This window comes from Rattus norvegicus, chromosome 2 (assembly GCF_021556685.1).
Source record: "Rattus norvegicus strain SHRSP/BbbUtx chromosome 2, alternate assembly SHRSP_T2T, whole genome shotgun sequence".
Lineage (NCBI taxonomy): Eukaryota > Metazoa > Chordata > Mammalia > Rodentia > Muridae > Rattus > Rattus norvegicus.
This window is the reverse complement of record NC_141535.1, coordinates 141,390,321-141,409,809: the sequence shown is the minus strand read 5'-3', so window position 1 is coordinate 141,409,809 and position 19,489 is coordinate 141,390,321. Positions and strand designations below refer to the sequence as shown.

The 19,489-nt window shown below is 37.7% G+C and overlaps 1 protein-coding gene across 11 annotated transcripts in view; it reads left to right on the top strand.

Annotated features, from left to right (window-relative positions):
* Nbea (neurobeachin) overlaps positions 1–19,489 on the top strand; it is a 576,469-nt gene that overhangs the window by 200,046 nt on the left and 356,934 nt on the right. For all 11 annotated transcript variants that reach the window (XR_015665447.1, NM_001427608.1, XM_087626792.1 and 8 more), the window contains 3 exon segments: positions 2,196–2,303; positions 5,072–5,240; positions 7,026–7,121. Coding sequence is in view for 10 of the 11 variants with exons in the window: in NM_001427608.1 (NP_001414537.1) it covers positions 2,196–2,303; positions 5,072–5,240; positions 7,026–7,121 (373 nt within the window). In the remaining variant the exon portion in view is untranslated.

Below are 19,489 nucleotides of genomic sequence, written 5' to 3'. Positions count from 1 at the left end.
CTAGTGTAGGGTCAGATCTTGTGATGGTTTCATGTCTCTTTATCCCTCACTGCACTGTAATTAAATGTTCAGCATTGGCACAGTAATTTTTACTCAACACCTGAACACAGACTTAGGTCCCTTGCTCTGCATTGCTGTAGTTTGTGCTACGCCAACTGTATGTGCAAAAAGTCTGTTGGCTTTTCAGTGCTGCAGCCTCCTTTCTTGTTCACTGCCATCAGGGATGCAGTCTTGAGATAATATGACCCACACAGTTTACTGCTGACCAGACTCCAGAGCGACCTGCATTGCTTGGGCAGTGAAGTATTGATGTGTCAGCCATCAGGCCCACACTCACTCCTAGACACATTAGAGGGTTGGTCACTGCAGGGTTTTGACAACAAATTGTACATGTCTGGGCCTTCAGAGCACTTGGGATACTTAAGTTGTAAAGAAATGTTTCTGAGTTATATTCTGGCCTCTGCCAATTAGCATAGAGAATCCTGAGACAGATTTCTTGGTCTCCCACATCTCAGCTCTCCAGTATTTAAAAGTGAATGAGACTCTTAAATGATATTATTTAATTAAAATGCAAACTAATGCATTGAAGCATAGTGGTTCCTGGCGTGAGGCGCCTCTCCCTTCTCTTATTTATTACTCAGTAGCAGTGTGGCTACGCCACTGCTTGGGGGGCTTATGTCTTGACTATGTCTGTAATTTTTACTAGAGAAGCATCAGTGGGTGACAGGACGTCTTTCAGAACCCCTAAACCAAGCGTGCTTCTCCTCGTAGAATACCCAGTGAGGCAGTCAGCTGTATGTTGTTAGTTAGTGTGTCTCTACTAAAAGGGTTCACAGTGAGAAGCAGGTAAGTGGTGATACTCGGCTATTTGGAAAAGATTTCACTTGTTAGTAAAGCACATTCAATGTGGAGAATAAAGGTGAGTGGTAGAATTTTGTTCATGCATTTCAAAAGTGGCGCTTTAGGCAGTAAGCCATAGCTGGTTTCTAATCCAGCAGAAGAGCTTTCTGTGTGAATATGGACACATCCCCATGAGCGGTCTTCATGGAGCCTCATTTTCATACTGCAGCAGTAACTTAAACATGTCTTTACACAATCTCTACAAGGTCAAATGGGGTAAGAGAAGCTTTGTAAACTATAAGCTGGTATACATATTAAAATATGTCAAGCTTTTCCATATGCACTGTAGATTTATCTATTCTATAAATTATACACAACTTACCATAGTTATCCTTGGCTAAAAGTATTAGGCTATTATTAAATGATCTAGTTAAACTTTGGAGCAGTTACAGTTTCACATAAACTTGGTAAACTTTTAATGGAAACCATTTGCAAAAATAATGTATTAACGTACATAGTGGACCTGGGGCGAGATGATATTTTCTACCCCGTGTCCCACAGGAGCTTCCCAACCTCCTTTGGGAGTAAAACACCACAATGTATCTGTAGGGAAGTAGGAGTCAGACAACAAGCACACCTGTTATATGCAAAACTTACATTTCATATGCATACATTGTGAGAATTAATCCAAAGCCTTGATAGCAAATCAAGTAACTGAAAAACTGCTAGACTGAGCCAAAGTAACTTGGTGCACTTGGTAATTTATGGTATGAATATATGTTATGAATCTATTATCCAAAATCCTTAGATTTTTGTTTTTTCAACTATAGAAAATCATTTCAATAGTATATTCTGTAATGTCTGCCAACTATAGTGACTATGACTTAAGTTTTAGAGCTTATCTTTTAAAAATGGATCATGAAGTAACTACATCTATAATTGAATGATGTTAGCTAGTAATATTTTAATCTCATATATATGATAGATTAATTAAGAGAATTAAATATCTTTATGAACTGGAAATGTTAGAAGCAAACATTAATCCAGATAAGAGAGATGTGCACTCAGTTCTTCTTAAAGGCAAGATCATTTTTTTGTCTTATACAGCCTAGCTGCCTTCATGAGACCACAGAGGCTCCTATGGAGATAGCAAATCAATATGGAGCCGAGAAAGCATCACAAGCAAGGGAACCAAAAATAAGATGTGTGCAGTTTTGCTGTCAGTAATTTCTAGTTGAGCGAGGAAGCAGGAAATGGTTTGGGAAGCTCAGCTTGAGGTAGAAATACTGTAAGTGATGCTCCTAAATACTTCTCTAGAGTATACTATTTCTTAATCATTCTCCTTTGTTTTCAAGACTCCTTTAGAGAATGTTCCAGGTAACCTTTCTCCTATCAAGGATCCCGATCGCCTTCTTCAGGACGTTGACATCAATCGCCTTCGAGCCGTTGTCTTTCGAGATGTGGTAAGTTACGTATCAGCTTGACTTCCTTGAAGAAGCAAATGAAAGTCAAACAGCAGCAGCAACAATGATAAAACTGTCACCACCATTTGTGTTAAACTTTAAAGTATGTAAAGAATTGCTATCATTACCAAATGTCCTGTTACTTGTATATATTGCATACCAGAATACAGTTGATGGCAAAATGGGTGAGCCTTAGTTTTTACCAAAGGCTTATTGATAGTTTCTTTTGAAAAATAATATGTATGTGTACACGGCTGGGGAAAGGCTCAGTGGGTAAAGTAAAGTGCCTGCTGTAAGAGCATGAGGACCTGAATTCAGATCCCTAGCACCTACGCAGAAGTCCGGCATAGTGCTGCACATGTGTAATTCCCAAGCTGGTGGTACAGAGGAAGCTTCTCAGTCTCAGTGAGAACGCTGGCTAAACACATGCACACTCTCAGGTAAGCAGACACATGTGCACACACTGTTGCTCACACAATGATAAGACATTCTGAAATTAATTCAGTTTGTGTTCCAAGATTAGACATAGCCTTAAATAATGAGTTGGCTTTATCTTAGGATAACTGGTCCTGCCTTTCACATTCTTTACTATGTTCCACATCATGAATTTCTTTTATTCTCAAAGTTTCTTATTAGGCATAAAAAGTTACCTGATCAGGTAGTAATGAAAGTTACCTTTGGGTTTGGGAAAATCTTTCTTTCTTTTAAAAATATTAATTATTTATTATATATGTGTGTGCTCGTGATGCATGTGTGGGGAGTACTTGACACCATAGAGTACGTGGAGAGGGCAGAGAATAACTTTTTGTAACCTGTTCTCGCTTTCCACCTTAATGAGGGTTCCAGGGATTGGACTTAGATCCAGGCTCAAGCAGGAAAAACCTTTACCCACTGAACCATCTCTCCGGCCCCTACTTTCACAAATTATGGTTTCTGCAGGAATCTGAATTAGAAAGGTAGCTTAATAACAGTCAAAGAAAAGGATCATTAAGGATGATTTAATGGAACTTTTCAATCCCTGAATGCTTACTAAGGCAATTAAAACTAAGACTGACCTTCTTTATGAATTCTGTAGGAGTAGTGTTTCATAGCAGATTAAGCAATACTAGCAGTTGTTAATACTGGCATTATAAACCATCCAGATTATATGGTGTTCTTTTAATTATAGTAGATTCAAGTACTATTTAAAGAAGTGTATGTTTCAAATGTATATATAACCATCAGTTAATGGAGTGCTTTGTAGTTGCAATAAGGGTAAGAATGTGGTATGATGATTCATGCTGTGAATACATGACTGAAAAATTATTAAGTCTTATAAATAACTTGGAAAAGTAACATCCAAAGAGTGAAATAGGAAAACATAACATATTTAAGCAATAAATATAAAATATGTAATATTAAAGGTACCAGTAAATAACAATGAAAATTAAAAGGAAGTATCTTCAGTATTAAATGAACTAAAAACTTAAATGATAATGCTTAGCATTGCAGAAATGGAGGAATTAGGCTCTTTGATGTAATCATTGTTCCATAAGATAAATTTAACAACCTGTTTTATAGTTCTTCACTAATATTTTAGAAAAAAACCTCTTTCTAATACCAAATCCCAGCAAATGTGCTTGAAGTGTCCTAACAGTGTACTTGAGTGATGAGCCCCAGGCAGAGCTCTCACTGTGCTTGTAGATTCCGAGTGCACATGTCATATTGAATAATCTGGGGCCTTCAAAGTGTTTTACAGTTTTTAGTACATTAGTTAGTTGTATTTATCAATGGTAAGAACTGTACTTTATTTTCAAAATTTTTATAAAACAACAGTCACATTTATTTTATTTAATTTTAGAAATCTATCAGGCCTCAGATTAGGGTTTAGGAAATATACATATATATATTATCTTTGTGTGGTTGTGCGTGTATGGGTGCGTGCATGCTTGTCCTCAGAGAACAAATAATGGAATATTTGGCAGCAGTTTTAGGCAGGGAGCTTGAGTGCTTCCTCCTTGAAAGTTCCTCAGTTGTTTTCTTTTTCAGGCACACAAAATTAATTTTAAGGATATAACAAACATTAATTTTGTTCACCTAAATGTTTATATGGAAGTCATATGTAAAAATAGTAAGAGAATGGGTGATATTTTATAGTACATTCAACAAAATCTTACTATGGTACCTTTTAAAATTATTTAAACCTATAGCTCAGATGAAACATTTTAGGCATTTTGTGTAGTAACAATTTAGTTACAGCCATTAATTTTCTTAGAAATTGAATTTATTTAGGGTGTGTGTGTGAGTGTGTCTGTGTGTGTGTGTGTCTGTGTGTAGTATGCCTTTACATATGTTCACATGCTAGAGTGCATGGGTAAGGTCAGATGACATGTTATGGATGCCTTCTACCATGCGTGGTGATGCCTAGGATCAAGCGCAGTAGGCTTTACTCCCTAAACCATCTGGGCTGGGTCCTAAGGTTTATTTTATTTTGATTTGTGGTATAAATGTGTATGTATTGTGCCCAAAGAGGTCAGAGGAGGATGTCACATCACCAGTGGATGTGGTTTTAGATTATTATGAATTACCTAAAGTAGGTCCTAGGATCCAAACTCTGGTCGTCTGTAAGAGCAGCAGGTATTCTAAATACTGGGCTATCTCCCTATCCCTCTTCCCAGCAACTTTTAAATCAAAGTTTGATGTCTAATAAAACAAGAATAGTTTCTTATACCTTGTGAATCTATATCATAAACACTCTGACTCTCCACCTACCTTTTCATTTGCCACAGGATGATAGCAAGCAGGCACAGTTTTTAGCTCTGGCTGTGGTTTACTTCATCTCTGTTCTGATGGTATCTAAGTATCGGGACATATTAGAACCCCAGAGAGAGACTGCGAGAACTGGGAGCCAACCAGGTAGAAATATCAGACAAGAAATAAATTCACCAACCAGTACAGGTATTTAATATTTTCTTTCCGTTATTTGGTATTCACCAGTATCTATCTTTTTTCCTGCCAACACTTTTGCAGACAAGTTTGAACTGTACTTACTCATAGATTTGACAGAGATAATGACTCAGTACACTGTAGTTCCACACAAATTTACGGGGTATGTTTGTATACATTTACTGTATTATTCTCATGTGTCAATGAAGCTTTGGAGTTACTGTCTCCCATTTATGAATGCAAATCATTTGGCTATGCTATGATTTAATATGTAAGGAATTCATGTCTTTCAACAAATTTCTCATGAAAGTTTTATGAGCATGAAAAATAGGATGATCTTGTATAGTTGTTCAAAATAAGAATAAGGTAAAATACCAATCTTTACTGCCTAACTTTAAACTTACCTCCTTCCCTTCTTTGCTCTCTCCTTGCCTACTTGCTATTAAGTGAACACTTAATTTAACATCTAAATATTATGTAAATTATATAACATGTGAGCAGACATTTAAAATTTTTTGCATGTTGTGAAGGGTTTATACAAAGCAGTTTTCCCTAAGAGTTAGGAAGAAGTCAGCTCGGACAGTAGTGCGCCACCCTGAGCTCCTTTGGCCTCATCTGCAAGACTCTAATGTTGCACAAGCCTTTGCATTGTTGACTGTCACCCATCCAGAGACAGTGAGGCCTGGGAGAATGAAGCCAGTAAATGAGACGGACTAAGCCTCATGCAGTAGCCTACTTTATCCATAGCTTCAGACAATTTATCTTCTAAGGGTTAAGGAAAGGTCACAGGAGTAGAGTTCTACATGTGTTCAAGCTGTATACAATCACAAGGAAAACTACACATGTCAAAACATGCTTTTCCATAGAGGTGTTTAAAGAATAGTTCAAACATGTAATTGAATATGAGCAGCCAGCAATAATGAATGACCAGAAGTAAAAGCACGCCTATCCACCATAACCGAGAGTGTCACAAAAGCACATTCCAAGAACAGTTTTGTGTTTGAGGAAAATGAGGTCACAAGACTCTTGTCTTGTGTTTTTGGAGTGTTCTTTCAGGCACTCTGAATTCTCCTCCCATAAATCCATTTTGGACTATGTTCTGACAATTGGTCTTTCCTATGTGCCTGAACATGATTTGGGGCAACTAATCATTTGCATTTCCTACCAACTGTTTGTATGAAGATGATTTTCCAGTTGTTTACACTGTAACTCTGATAACTCAATGACTATTTCTTGTACTATTAGATTAATTATAGGTGAAAATCTTTACTAAGTAAACACATAGCTGTATAGATGATGTTTTAAAGTCCATAGAGATTTGTACTCAAACCACTGCATCCCATTACGTGTAACACCTCATTCTCTTTGTACTGCTGTTGTGAAGCAGAAGATCACATTTTAGCCCTATGACTTTATCATTGCTGGACATACTATTTCATTATAACATTATTATTTTAATTTTATCTTGACATTTAAACATCAGCTTGCTATCCATGTTGATGTCCTTTTAAAGCTTATGTATGTCATATATGTATAAAATGAGCACTATTAAGGTAAACCTATTAGATCTAGTTTTCTAGTTTGCTTGTGTGTTTTCATGTATGTTGCTACAAGTACTCTACTTGGTGAATAAATATACTGCCTACTTCCTTTCCCTTAAATCTCATTCCCTCCCTAGATATGTATTCTTTAGTATTGTTTGCCTGATGGCAGTAGGATAGAAATAGCACGAGTCTTTCATGTGAACTACATTCAGACTCACTTTTTTCCCTCAATTTTGGCTCTGATTCTCTACAGTCGTGGTCATTCCATCTATCCCACATCCAAGTCTGAACCATGGACTCCTTGCCAAGCTGATGCCTGAGCAGAGCTTTGCCCACTCATTTTACAAAGGTAATGCTGACATTATCAAAGTGACCCACTTGGTATTCTTGTTTCAATAATCATTTTAACATAAATAATCACTTATAAAGAGGGTAAGTTGTATTTCTACACTGTGACTACCAAGAACCAGGTATAGCTTTTGTCCTTGCATGCCATTTCTTAGGTTAACATCTTCAAATTATGGGGACCTGAGGTATTGTATTTCACTATTCTGTCATATACCAGTTCTTTAACACTCATGCTACAATAGTGCAATCAAATTAGTCTAAAATGCAGCATACTATAGATTAATTAGGAAAAACGATTGAACATAATTGGGGACAAACTGACCTATTTGTTATTTGATGTCTAGTCAGAACGTACTAATACTATTTAAAGAAACTCAAAATAAGTCTTTCATGAAAAAGATACAAAATTAAATGTTAGGAAACTAAACATACTTGGAAGTCATGAGCATGGGGAGAAAAAGTCATTGAAAAGAAATAGATTCATAAACAACAATAAATGGTACAAATAAAGACATTGTAACAACTATCATTAAAAGTATAGTCGAGAAGTATTTCAAGTGATGGAAAACTGAACACAGTGAGGAGAGCATGAGCGGACACAAAGAAAAATCGCTGTACTGTTAGAGATGAAAAACACAGCAGCTGAAGTGAGGTATCTTTGCTTCCTATTAAAAAATAGGTTGGTGGTGTACAACTCATGTTGAACATAAACTGTCTGGGTTTACCTCCTGTGATTGGGTACACCATTTATATATAACAGTGGATGTGGGGCTGGGGATTTAGCTCACTGGTAGAGCGCTTACCTAGGAAGTGCAAGGCCCTGGGTTCGGTCCCCAGCTCCGAAAAAAAGAACCAAAAAAAAAAAAAAAACAAAAAAAAAACAGTGGATGTGTGGGTTGCAAAAGAGAGATTAAGAAGCACATTGTGAATTTTGAGCAAGCACCTGACAGCACCTTATATGATCTCTAAAAGCATTGCTCGGCCAAACACAAGCAAGACACTGGCAAATTGAGGCCTCAATAGAGAAGGAAGTGATTTCTGAGAATGATTGGAATGAGTATTGAAGAGGACCCTGGGCTCCAGATGAAACCGTAGTTTGATACATTCCATAATATTTGATATCCAAGGACAACCTTTAACAACTAATGTTAGCAAAGTATTTTTTATTACATCTGATGAGCTTTTCTATTTTAGGGTTTGGCAGTGGGGAGGGAAGTAACAGGCTTTTGAACAGTGGTAAAAGGAAAATTTCTTTGTGTAAATTAGTAACATAACTTATGTTACTAATTTGGTTATATATGGGGTTTGTTTTTTGATACAAATTAAAACATTCTATTAAAGCCATGAAGTCGACATTTAACTTCTAGAGGATGAGTGTAATTCATTTATTACCAACCATCAATATACTTCATTTGTAATTATTTTTAGATTGTATATCAAAGAAATTAAATATCTATTTTATGGCTATGTCTCTTGCACTGAGAATGTATTTCTAGTTTGGATATAAGTTTAATATATGCATCCCCAACTCAGAGTTGTCATTCCAGCGATATACTTCTGTGATACTTTTATATAAATAGACATACTAATACGTTACATTCTAAGGAGTGGAATCATTGTTAGTGTAACTTGGATTAGCTTATTAAAAGTTTAAAACGCCATTGTCATGTCATAAGCTTTAAATACTGATATTTCTAATATTTGCATAAAGTATTTAGATTAGTGGAGTTGGAGAGAAAAGTCAGCAATTAAAAGTACTTTCTGTTCTGTCAAAGGGCCTGAGTTGTGTTTTCAGGCCTAGTTTGGTTTCTAGCACCCACATGAGGCAGGTCACTACCTGTAACTTCAACTCTAGGGAGTCTGATACTTTCTCTGCTCTGTAAGTACCTACGTGGCAAAATGTGGTGCACCATTTTGCTCAGTAACACACACTAATGAAACAGTGAATATGTAAATCTTTTTTTAAAATAACCATATCTGCATGTCTTTTACTGAATTGTTCTTTATTTCATCCATTTGCTTTGGCGTTGATGTAATAAAGGGAAGTTACAGATATAATTGCAGCAATCTGTGCCCACTACCATCCCTTCTTGAGTGTAGCATGTGCTGACTTCCTTTCTTCTGCTTCTGCTTTATTAGGATATGTACTTGCAGAGGGTGGTAATGAGTGTGTAGTTTATTTGATTTCTAACTAGATGATGGAAAGTGTGATGTTTTAAGACTTAAATGTGACGTGGAATGATTACCTCAGTCATATTAACATGCCACTCACTTGATATGTGTGTCATATTTTTATGATAGACATTAAAATTAGTGGATATTTTAAATTTTTTCATGACAGTAGCATCTCACTTTTAACTATAGTTACCATATGCAGGAAACAGTTCTCCAATAAATTAATAAGCTAGTGAAAAACGAATATTTTGTAGAGGTGAATATTGGTATTTGTTGTGAATAGGTTTATGCTACCACCTTTTGCTTCAAGACCAGCGTTGATACCAGCCCCTACTCAGTTTCCCTTGAATCCACAGACAAAACACACATGGTTTGTTCCTTTATAACTTGCCTCTTTTTTCTAGTCATAAAATCTTTTTATTGAATAGTTTATGTATTTACATTTCAAATGTTACCCCCATTCCCGGTTTCTCCGCTCCCATCACCCTCATCCTGCTTCTATGAGGATATTCCCCATCCCACCCACCTAATCCTACCTCAACACCCTGGGCATTCACCTACCCTAGGGAAATGAGCCTTCACAGGACCAAAGCTTTCTCCTCCTATTGATGCCAGACAATACCATCCCCTGCTACATATGCAGCTGGAGCCATTGGCTTTTCCATGTGTTCTCTTTGGTTGGTGGATTAGTCCCCAGGAACTCTGCGGGGGGCCGGGGTCTGTCTAGTTGGTTGATATTGTTGTTCTTCCCATGGTGTTGCAAACCCCTTAGGCTGCTTCAGTCTTTTCTCTAACTTCTCCATTGGAGTCCCCGTGCTCAGTACAATGATTAGCTGCAAGGATCCTCATCTGTATTAGTAAAGCTCTGGCAGAGCCTCTCAGGAGACATCCATGTCAGGCTCCTGTCAGCAAGCACTTCTTGATAGTGACTGAGTTTGGTGACTGCGTATGGGATAGATCCCCAGTTGGGACAGTCTCTCAATGACCTTTCCTTCTGTCCCTCCTCCACTCTATGTCCCTGTATTTTCTCCTGTGAGTATTTTGTTCCCCCTTCTGAGAACAACTAAAGCATCCATATTTTGATCTTCTTTCTTCTTGAGCTACATATGGTCTGTGAATTGTTTCTGTGTATTTAAAGCTTTTGGGCTAATACCCACTTATCAGTGAGTGCATACAATATGTGTTTTTTTGTGACTAGGTTACCTCAGTCAGGATGATATTTTTTAGCTCCATAATTTGCCTAAGAATTTCATGTAGTCATTGTTTTTAATAGCTGAGTACTAACTCCATTGTGTAAATATACCATATTTTCTGTATCTATTCCTTTGTTGAAGGGTATCTGTGTTTTTTCCAGCTTCTGGCTATTATAAAAAAGACTGCTGTGAATATAATGAAGCACTTGTCCTTGTTATATGTGGGAGCATCTTTTGGGTATATGCTCAGGAGTGTATGGCTAGGTCCTAATCAGTACTATGTCCAATTTTCTGAGGAACCTCCAGATTGATTTCCAGAGTGGTTGTCCCAGCTTGCGATCCCACCAACAATGGAGGAGTGTTCCTTTTTATCCATATCCTCCCTAGCATCTGTTGTCACCTAAGTTTTGATCTTAACTATTCTGACTGGTATGAGGTGAAATCTTAGGGTTGTTTTGATTTGAATTTCCCTGATGACTACGGATGATGAACATTTCATTTTTTATTGGATATTTTCTTTACTTATATTTAAAATGTTATCCTCTTTCCTGATTTCCCCTCTCAAGTCTCCCTATCCCTTACCCCATCCCCCTGCCTCTACAAGAGTGTTCCACCTAGCCACTCCCTCCTATATTCCCTCTCTGGCTTTCCTCTACAACTGGTCATTGAGCCTTCACAGGACCAAGGGCCTCTCCTCTCAGTGATGCCCAATAAGGCCATCCTCTATTACATATGTGTCTGGAGCCAGGTCCCTCCATGTGTACTCTTTGGCTGTATTAGTCTCTGGAAACCCCTGGTTGGTTGATATTGTTGTTCTTCCTATAGGGTTGCAAATCCCTTCAGCTCCTTCAGTTTTTTCTGTAACTCCGCCAGTGGGGACCCCATTCTTAGTTCAATGGTTGGCTGCAAGCAGCTGCCTCTGTATTTGTCAGGCTCTGGCAGAGCCTTTCAGGAGACAGCTAAATCAGGCTCCTATCAGTATGCACTTTTTGGCATCTAAAATATTGTTTGGGTTGTTGATAGTACATGGTATGGATCTCCTGGTGGGGCCATCTCTGTTTCTCCTTTCCCTCAGTCTCTGCCTGGAGCTGAACTAGTACTATAGCTCTCTGTACCCAAATCCCATAGGGCAGAGAGCTGGACTCACAGAAGTGCAGACAATCCCAAGATCTCAGGGGAATGTTCACTTCTGCTCACATTCCTGGCCCGAGAGAAACCTGCCTAGTGCCTTCTGGGCACAGGAAGCTAGGAGCAGTCAGGGGCAGGACCCTTCTAGGTTCTGCCTGCACCCAGAGCTGAAAACCAGTTGTCAGAAGTGCTGACACACCTGAGATCAGAGGTAAGGCCAACTCTTCTGCTCCTAGCAACCTGCCTGGACACCTCAGGGCACAGAAACCCAGAAGCAGATGGGACAGGACCCATACCTGCTACTGCCTATACCTGGAGCTGAAGTGGTCTCCCAGCTCTCTGTACCCAGACCTGGCTGCAGGAAAACAGGGACTACAGGAGTGCTGACACACAGACTTATAGGAGGGTCAAGCCACTGCCAGAGACAGCAAGACAAGCAAACACTAGAGACAAACTGATGGCAAGAGGCAAGATCAGGAACCTAAGGAACAGAAACCAAGACTACTTGGCATCATGAAAATACTGAATATCCCAACACAAGGGAAAGGCAAGATTTGGATTTAAAGTCACATCTCATAATGATGATAGAGGACTTTAAGAAGGAAATAAATAAATCTCTTAAATAAATACAGGACAACACAGGTAAACAAGTAAAAGCCCTTAAAGAGGAAACACAAAAATCCCTTAAAGAGTTAGAGGAAAACACAACCAACCAGGTGAAGGAATTGAACAAAACCATACAGGATTTAAAAATGGAAATAGAAACAATAAAGAAAGCACAAAGGGAGACAACCCTGGAGATAGAAAACCTAGGAAGGAGATCAGGAGTCATAGATGCATCACCAACAGAATACTGGAGATAGAAGAGAGACTCTCAGGGCAGAAGATACCATAGAAAACATTGACACAACAGTCAAAGAAAATGTAAAATGCAAAAAACTCCTAACCACAAAACAACCAGGAAATACAGGACACAAGGAGAAGATCAAACCTAATAATAATAGGTATAGAAAAGAGCAAAGATTCCCAACTTAAAGGGCCAGTAAATATCTTCAACAAAATTATAGAAGAAAACTTCCCTAATCTAAAGAAAGAGATGTCCATAAACATAAAGGACTCCAGAAAGGCCTACAGAATTCCAAATACAGAAAAGAAATTACTCCTGTCACATAATAGTCAAAACACCAAATGCACAAAACAAAGAAAGAATATTAAAAGCAGTAAGTAAAAAAAGTTCAAGTAACATATAAAGGCAGACTTATCAGAATTACGTCAGACTTCTCAACAGAGACTATGAAAGTCAGAAGATCCTGGGCAGATGTCAGACAGACCCTAAGAAAACACAAATGCCAGTCCAGGCTACTATATCCAGTAAAACTCTCAATTAACATAGATGTAGAAACGAAGATGTTCCATGACAAAACCAAATTTACACAGTGTCTTTCTATAAATCCAGCCCTACAAAGGATAATAGATGGAAAACTCCAACACAAGGAGCAAAACTACACCCTAGAAAAATCAAAAAAGTAATCTCCTTGCTACGAACCCAAAAGAAGAGAGACACACAAACATGATTCTACCTCTAACAACAAAAATAACAGGAACCAACAATCACTATTCCTTAACACCTCTTAACATAAATGGACTCCATTCCCCAAGAAAAAGATATAGACTAACAGACTGAATAGGTAAAGAGGACCCAGCATTTTACTGAATACAGGAAACACACTCAGTAGACACTACCTCAGAGTAAAAGGCTGGAAAACAATTTTCCAAGCAAATGGTCAGAAGAAGCAAGCTGGAGTAGCCATTCTAATATTGAATAAATAGACTTTCAACCAAAATTCATCAAAAAAGATAAGGAAGGATACTTCATATTCCTCAAAGGAAAAATCTACCAAGATGAATTCTCAATTCTGAACTACTATGCTCTAAATGCAAGGGCAGTCACATTCATAAAAGAAACCTTACAAAAGCTCAAAGCATACATTGCACGTCACACGATAATATTGACATTTCAAGATCCCACTCTAATCAATGGACAAATCATGGTAACAAAACTGAAGAGAGACATAGATAAACTAACAGAAGTTATTAATCAAATGGATTTAATAGATATTTACAGGACATTTCATCCTAAAACAAAAGAATATACCTTCTTCTCAGCACCTCATGGTACCATCTCCAAAAATGAACATATAATGGATACAAAACAGGCCTCAACAAATACAAGAAGATGGAAATAATCCCATTCATCCTATCAGATCACCACAGACTAAGGCTGGTCTTCAGTAACAACAAAAAGACAAAAATCCCACATGCACATGGAAATTGAACAGTGCTCTACTCAGTGATAACTTGGTCAAGGAAGAAATAAAGAAATTATTTTTGAAGATTTTTTAGAATTTAATGAAAATGAAGGTACAATATTCCCAAACTTAGGGGTCACAATGTAGACAATGTTAAGAGGAAAACTCATAGGTCTGAGTACCTGCAAAAAGAAACTGGAGAGCACATATATTAGCAGCTTGAGAGCACACCTAAAAGCTCTAGAAAAAAAGTAGATAGCAGGAAATAATCAGACTCTAGCCAGACTAACCAGAGGGTGTATCCAAATTAACAAAATCAGAAATGAAATGGGAGACAGAACAACAGAATCAGAGGATTCAAAAAATAATAATAATCAGATCCTACTACAAAAGCCTATATTCTACAAAACTGGAAAATCTGGATGAAATGGATAATTGTCTAGACTGATACCAGGTACCAAAGTTAAATCAGGATCAGATAAACCATCTAAACATTCCCATAATTCCTAGAAAAATAACATCAATTACTGAAAGTCTCCCAACAACAACAACAACAACAATAACAACAAGCCCAGGACCAGATGGGTTTAATGCAGAATTCTATCAGACCTTCATAGAAGATCTAATGCCAATACTGTCCAAACTTTTCCAAAAAGTAGAAACAGAAGGAACACTACCCAGTTCCTTCTGTGAAGGCACAATTATGCTTATACCTAAACCACACAAAGACCCTACAACTAAAGAGAACTTCACACCAATTTCCCCTATGAATATTGATGCAAAAATACTCAATAAAATTCTCACAAACCTAATTGAAGAACACATCAAAATGATCATCCCAGTCATGATCAAGTAACCTTCACATCCCAGTGATGCAGGGATGGTTCCATATACAGAAATCCATCAACATAATCCACTATGTAAGCAAACTCAAAGGAAAAAAGAAACCACATGATCATTTCATTAATTGCTGAGACAGCATTTGACAAAATTCAACACCCTTTCACGATGTAACTCCTGGAAAGATTAGGAATTCAAGACCCCTACCTAAACACAGTAAAAGCAATATACAGCGAACCAGTAAGCAACATCAAACTAAATGGAACGAAACTTTAAGCAATCCCACTAAAATCAGGCACTAGACAAGGCTGCCCACTCTCTATTCAATATAGTACTCGAAGTCCTAAGCAGAGCAATCAGACAACCAAAGGAGGTCACAGGGATACAAATTAGAAAGGAAGATGTCAAAATATCACCATTTGCAGATGATCATATACTTAAGCGACCCAAGTTCAACCAGAGAACTTCTAAGCATGATAAACAACTTTAGCAAAGTGGATAGATGTAAAATTAACTCAAACAAATTAGTAGCCTTCCTCTACTCAAAGGTTAAACAGGCTGAGAAAGAAATTAGGGAAATGACACCCTTTACAATAGTCACAAATAATGTAAAATACCTTGGTGTGACTCTAACCAAGCAAGTGAAAAATCTGTAAGATACGAATTTCAAGTCTCTGAAGAAAGAAATTGAAGAAGACCTCAGAAGATGGAAAGATCTTCCATGCTCATGGACTGGCAGGATCAATAAAAATGGCCATTTTTCCAGAAGCAATCTACAGATTCAATGCAATTCACATCAATATTCCAACTCAATTCTTCATAGAGTTAGAAGGAGCAATTTGCAATTTCATCTAGAATAATTAAAAAAAACCCAGGATAGTGAAACCTATCCTGAAAGATAAAAGAACTTCTGGGGAAATCACCATCCCTGACCTCAAGCTGTATTACAGAGCAATATTGTTAACACCTGGGATTGGTATAGAGACAAGAAGATAGAGCAGTGGAATGGAACTGAAGATCCGGAAATGAACCCACACACCTGTGGTCTCTTGTTTTTTGACAGAGTAGCTAAAACATCCAATGGAAAAACGACAGAATTTTCAACAAAGGGTGCTGGTTCAACTGGCTGTCAGAAAGTAGAAAATGGAAATTGATCCATTTTTATCACCTTGTATGAAACTCAAGTCCAAGTGGATCAAGGACCTTCACATCAAACCATATACACTCAAATTAATAGAAGAAAATGTGGGGAAGATTCTGGAACACATGGGCACTGGGGAAAATTTCCTGAAGAGAACACTATTGGTTTATGTTCTAATTTCAAGAATCAACAAATGGTTCTTAATAAAATTGCAAAGCTTTTGTAAGGCAAAAGACATTGTCAAAATGACAAAACACCAACCAACAGATTGCAAAAAGATCTTTACCAATCCTACATCTGATAGAGAACTAATATCCAATATGTATAAGGAACTCAAGAAGTTAGAATCCAGAGAATCAAATAACCCTATTAAAAAATTGGGGGTAGAGCTAAGCAAAGAATTCTCTACTGAAGAATATTGAATGGCTGAGAAGCACCTAAACCAATGTTAACAGTTTTAGTGATCAGGGAAATGCAAATCAAGACAATCCTGAGATTCCACCTCACAGGATCTAAAACTCAGGTGTCAACATATACTGACAAGTATGTGGAGGAAGAGGAACGCTCCTTCATTGTTGATGGGATTGCAAGCTGTTACAACCACTCTGGAAAGCAGTCTTGCAGTTCATCAGAAAATTGGACATGGTACTACCTCAGGACTGAGCTATCCTACTCCTCAGCATATAAAAAGAATCTCCATAATATAGCAAGAACACAGACTCCACTGTTTATAGCAGCCTTTTTAATAGTAACCAGAAGCTGAAAAGAGGCCAGATGTCCTTCAACAGAGGAATGGATACAGAAAATATACATTTACACAATGGAGTACTATTCAGGTATTAAAAACAATGACTTCATTAATTTTGTTGGCAAATGAATGTAAGTAGAAAATATCCTTAATCACAATAATCTAATCACAATAGAACACACATGGTATGCACTCACTGTTAAGTGGATACTATCCCAAAAGCTCAGAATACTCAACATTACAGTCCACAGACCACATGAAGGTCAAGGTGTAGGACCTAAGAGTGGGTGCATCAGCTTCTTCTTAGAAAGGACAACAAAATATTTACAGAAGTAACTACAGAGACAACTTGACTTCTTGGTACAATTGCTGGGCGGTGATATCTTCCGCTTGGAAAAGTGTGCCCTTACCAATTTTTATCATCTCCGTCTCCCCAGCTGCCCTAAACTTCAGTGGCTAGTCCCACCTACCCCCTGTCAAACATCCTTGGCCACTGCCTGTAGTAATGGCCACAGGCCCCAGATCCCTCCCAACTCCCAAGACCACACATGATTGCTGTGTTCTTCTCTCACTAAAGCGTGGGAGAAGCTTGCAATCCCATCAACAATGGAGGAATGTTCCTCTCTCTCTTCTTCCTTGCATTTCCTTTTCCTCATGGGACCCAGAAGTCCCACCTGTACCTTTTGCCCAGCCACTGCCCCCCATCTTTGGCTTTCTTTATTGACAAATTGGGGAACAGGACCTTAGCATCAGAACCACCCCCTTCAGATGTTAGCCTGGAAACATAATAAGCCTTTTAAAACAAGAATCTTACTGATAAGTTATCTTGTAATAAAGCTATATGTTACCATTATGAACAAGGCTGGTCTTCTATAACAATAAGGAAAGAGTGCTCACATATACATGGAAGTTGAACAGTGCTCTATTCAATGATAACCTGGTCAAGGATGAAAGAAAGAAATTAAAGACTTCTTAGAATTTAATGAAAATAAAGGTACAACATACCCAAACTTATGGGACACAATGAAAGCTCTGCTAAGAGGAAAACTCAGAGCTCTGAGTGCCTGCAGAAAGAAACAGGAGGGAGCATATATCAGCTTGATAGCACACCTAAAAGCTCTAGAATAAAAAGAAGCAAATACACACAGGAGGAGTAGAAGGTAGGAAATAATCAAACTCAGAGCTGAAATCAACCAAGTAGAAACAAAAAGGACCATAGAAAGAATCAATAGAACCAAAAGTTGGTTCTTTGAGAAAATCAACAAGATAGATTAACCCTTAGCCAGAATAACCAGAGGACACAGAGTGTGTGTCCAAATTAAAAAAAAAATCAGAAATGAAAAGGGAGATATAGCTACAGAATCAGAGGAAATTCAAAAAATCATGAGATCCTACTACAAAGTCCTATATTCATCAAAACTTGAAAATCTGGAGGAAATGGACAGTATCCTAGACAGATACCAGGTACCAAAGTTAAATCAGGAACAGATAAACCATTTAAACAACCCCATAACTCCTAAAGAATTAGAAGACATTAAAAGTATCCCAACCAAAAAGAGCCCAGGTCCAGATGGGTTCAGTGCAGAATTCTATCAGACCTTCATAGAAGACCTCATACCAATACTATCCAAGCTATTCCACAAAATTGAAACAGATGGATCACTACCGAATACCTTCTACAAAGCCACAATTACTCTTATACCTAAACCACACAAAGACCCAACAAAGAAAGAGAACTTCAGACCAATTTCCCTTATGAATATCGACGCAAAAATAGTCAATATTTTCTGGCAAAGTGAATCCAAGTGCACATCAAAACAATCATCCACCATGATCAAGTAGGCTTCATCCCAGGCATGCAGGGATGGTTTAATATACGGAAAACCATCAACGTAATCCATTATATAAACAAACTGAAAGATAAAAGCCACATGATCACTTCATTAGATGCTGAGAAAGCATTTGACAAAATTCAACACCCCTTCATGATAAAAGTCCAGGAAAGAATAGGAATTCAAGGCCCATACCTAAACATAGTAAAAGCCATATACAGCGAACCAGTTGCTAACATTAAACTAAATGGAGAAAAACTTGAAGCAATTTCACTAAAATTAGGTACTAGACAAGGCTGTCCACTCTCTCCCTACTTATTCAATATAGTTCTTGAAGTTCTAGCCAGAGCAATCAGACAACAAAAGGAGATCAAAGGGATACAAATTGGAAAAGAAGAAGTCAAAATATCACTATTTGCAGATGACATGATAGTATATTTAAGTGATCCCTAAAGTTCCAGCAGAGAACTACTAAACCTGGTAAACAACTTCAGCAAAGTGGCTGGGTATAAAATTAACTCAAATAAATCAGTAGCCTTCCTCTGCACAAAAGAGAAACAAGCCGAGAAAGAAATTAGGGAAACAGCACCCTTCATAATAGTCCCAAATAATATAAAATACCTCAGTGTGACTTAACCAAGCAAGTAAAAGATCTGTACAATAAGAACTTCAAGTCTCTGAAGAAAGAAATTGAAGAAGACCTCAGAAGATGGAAAGATCTCCCATGCTCATGGATTGGCAGGATTAATGTAGTAAAATGGCCATTTTACCAAAAGCGATCTACAGATTCAATGCAATCCCCATCAAAATACCAATCCAATTCTTCAAAGAGTTAGACAGAACAATTTGCAAATTCATCTGGAATAACAAAAAACCCAGGATAGCTAAAACTATCCTCAACAATAAAAGGACTTCAGGGGGAATCACAATCCCTGAACTCAAGCAGTATTACAGAGCAATAGTGATAAAAACTGCATGGTATTGGTACAGAGACAGACAGATA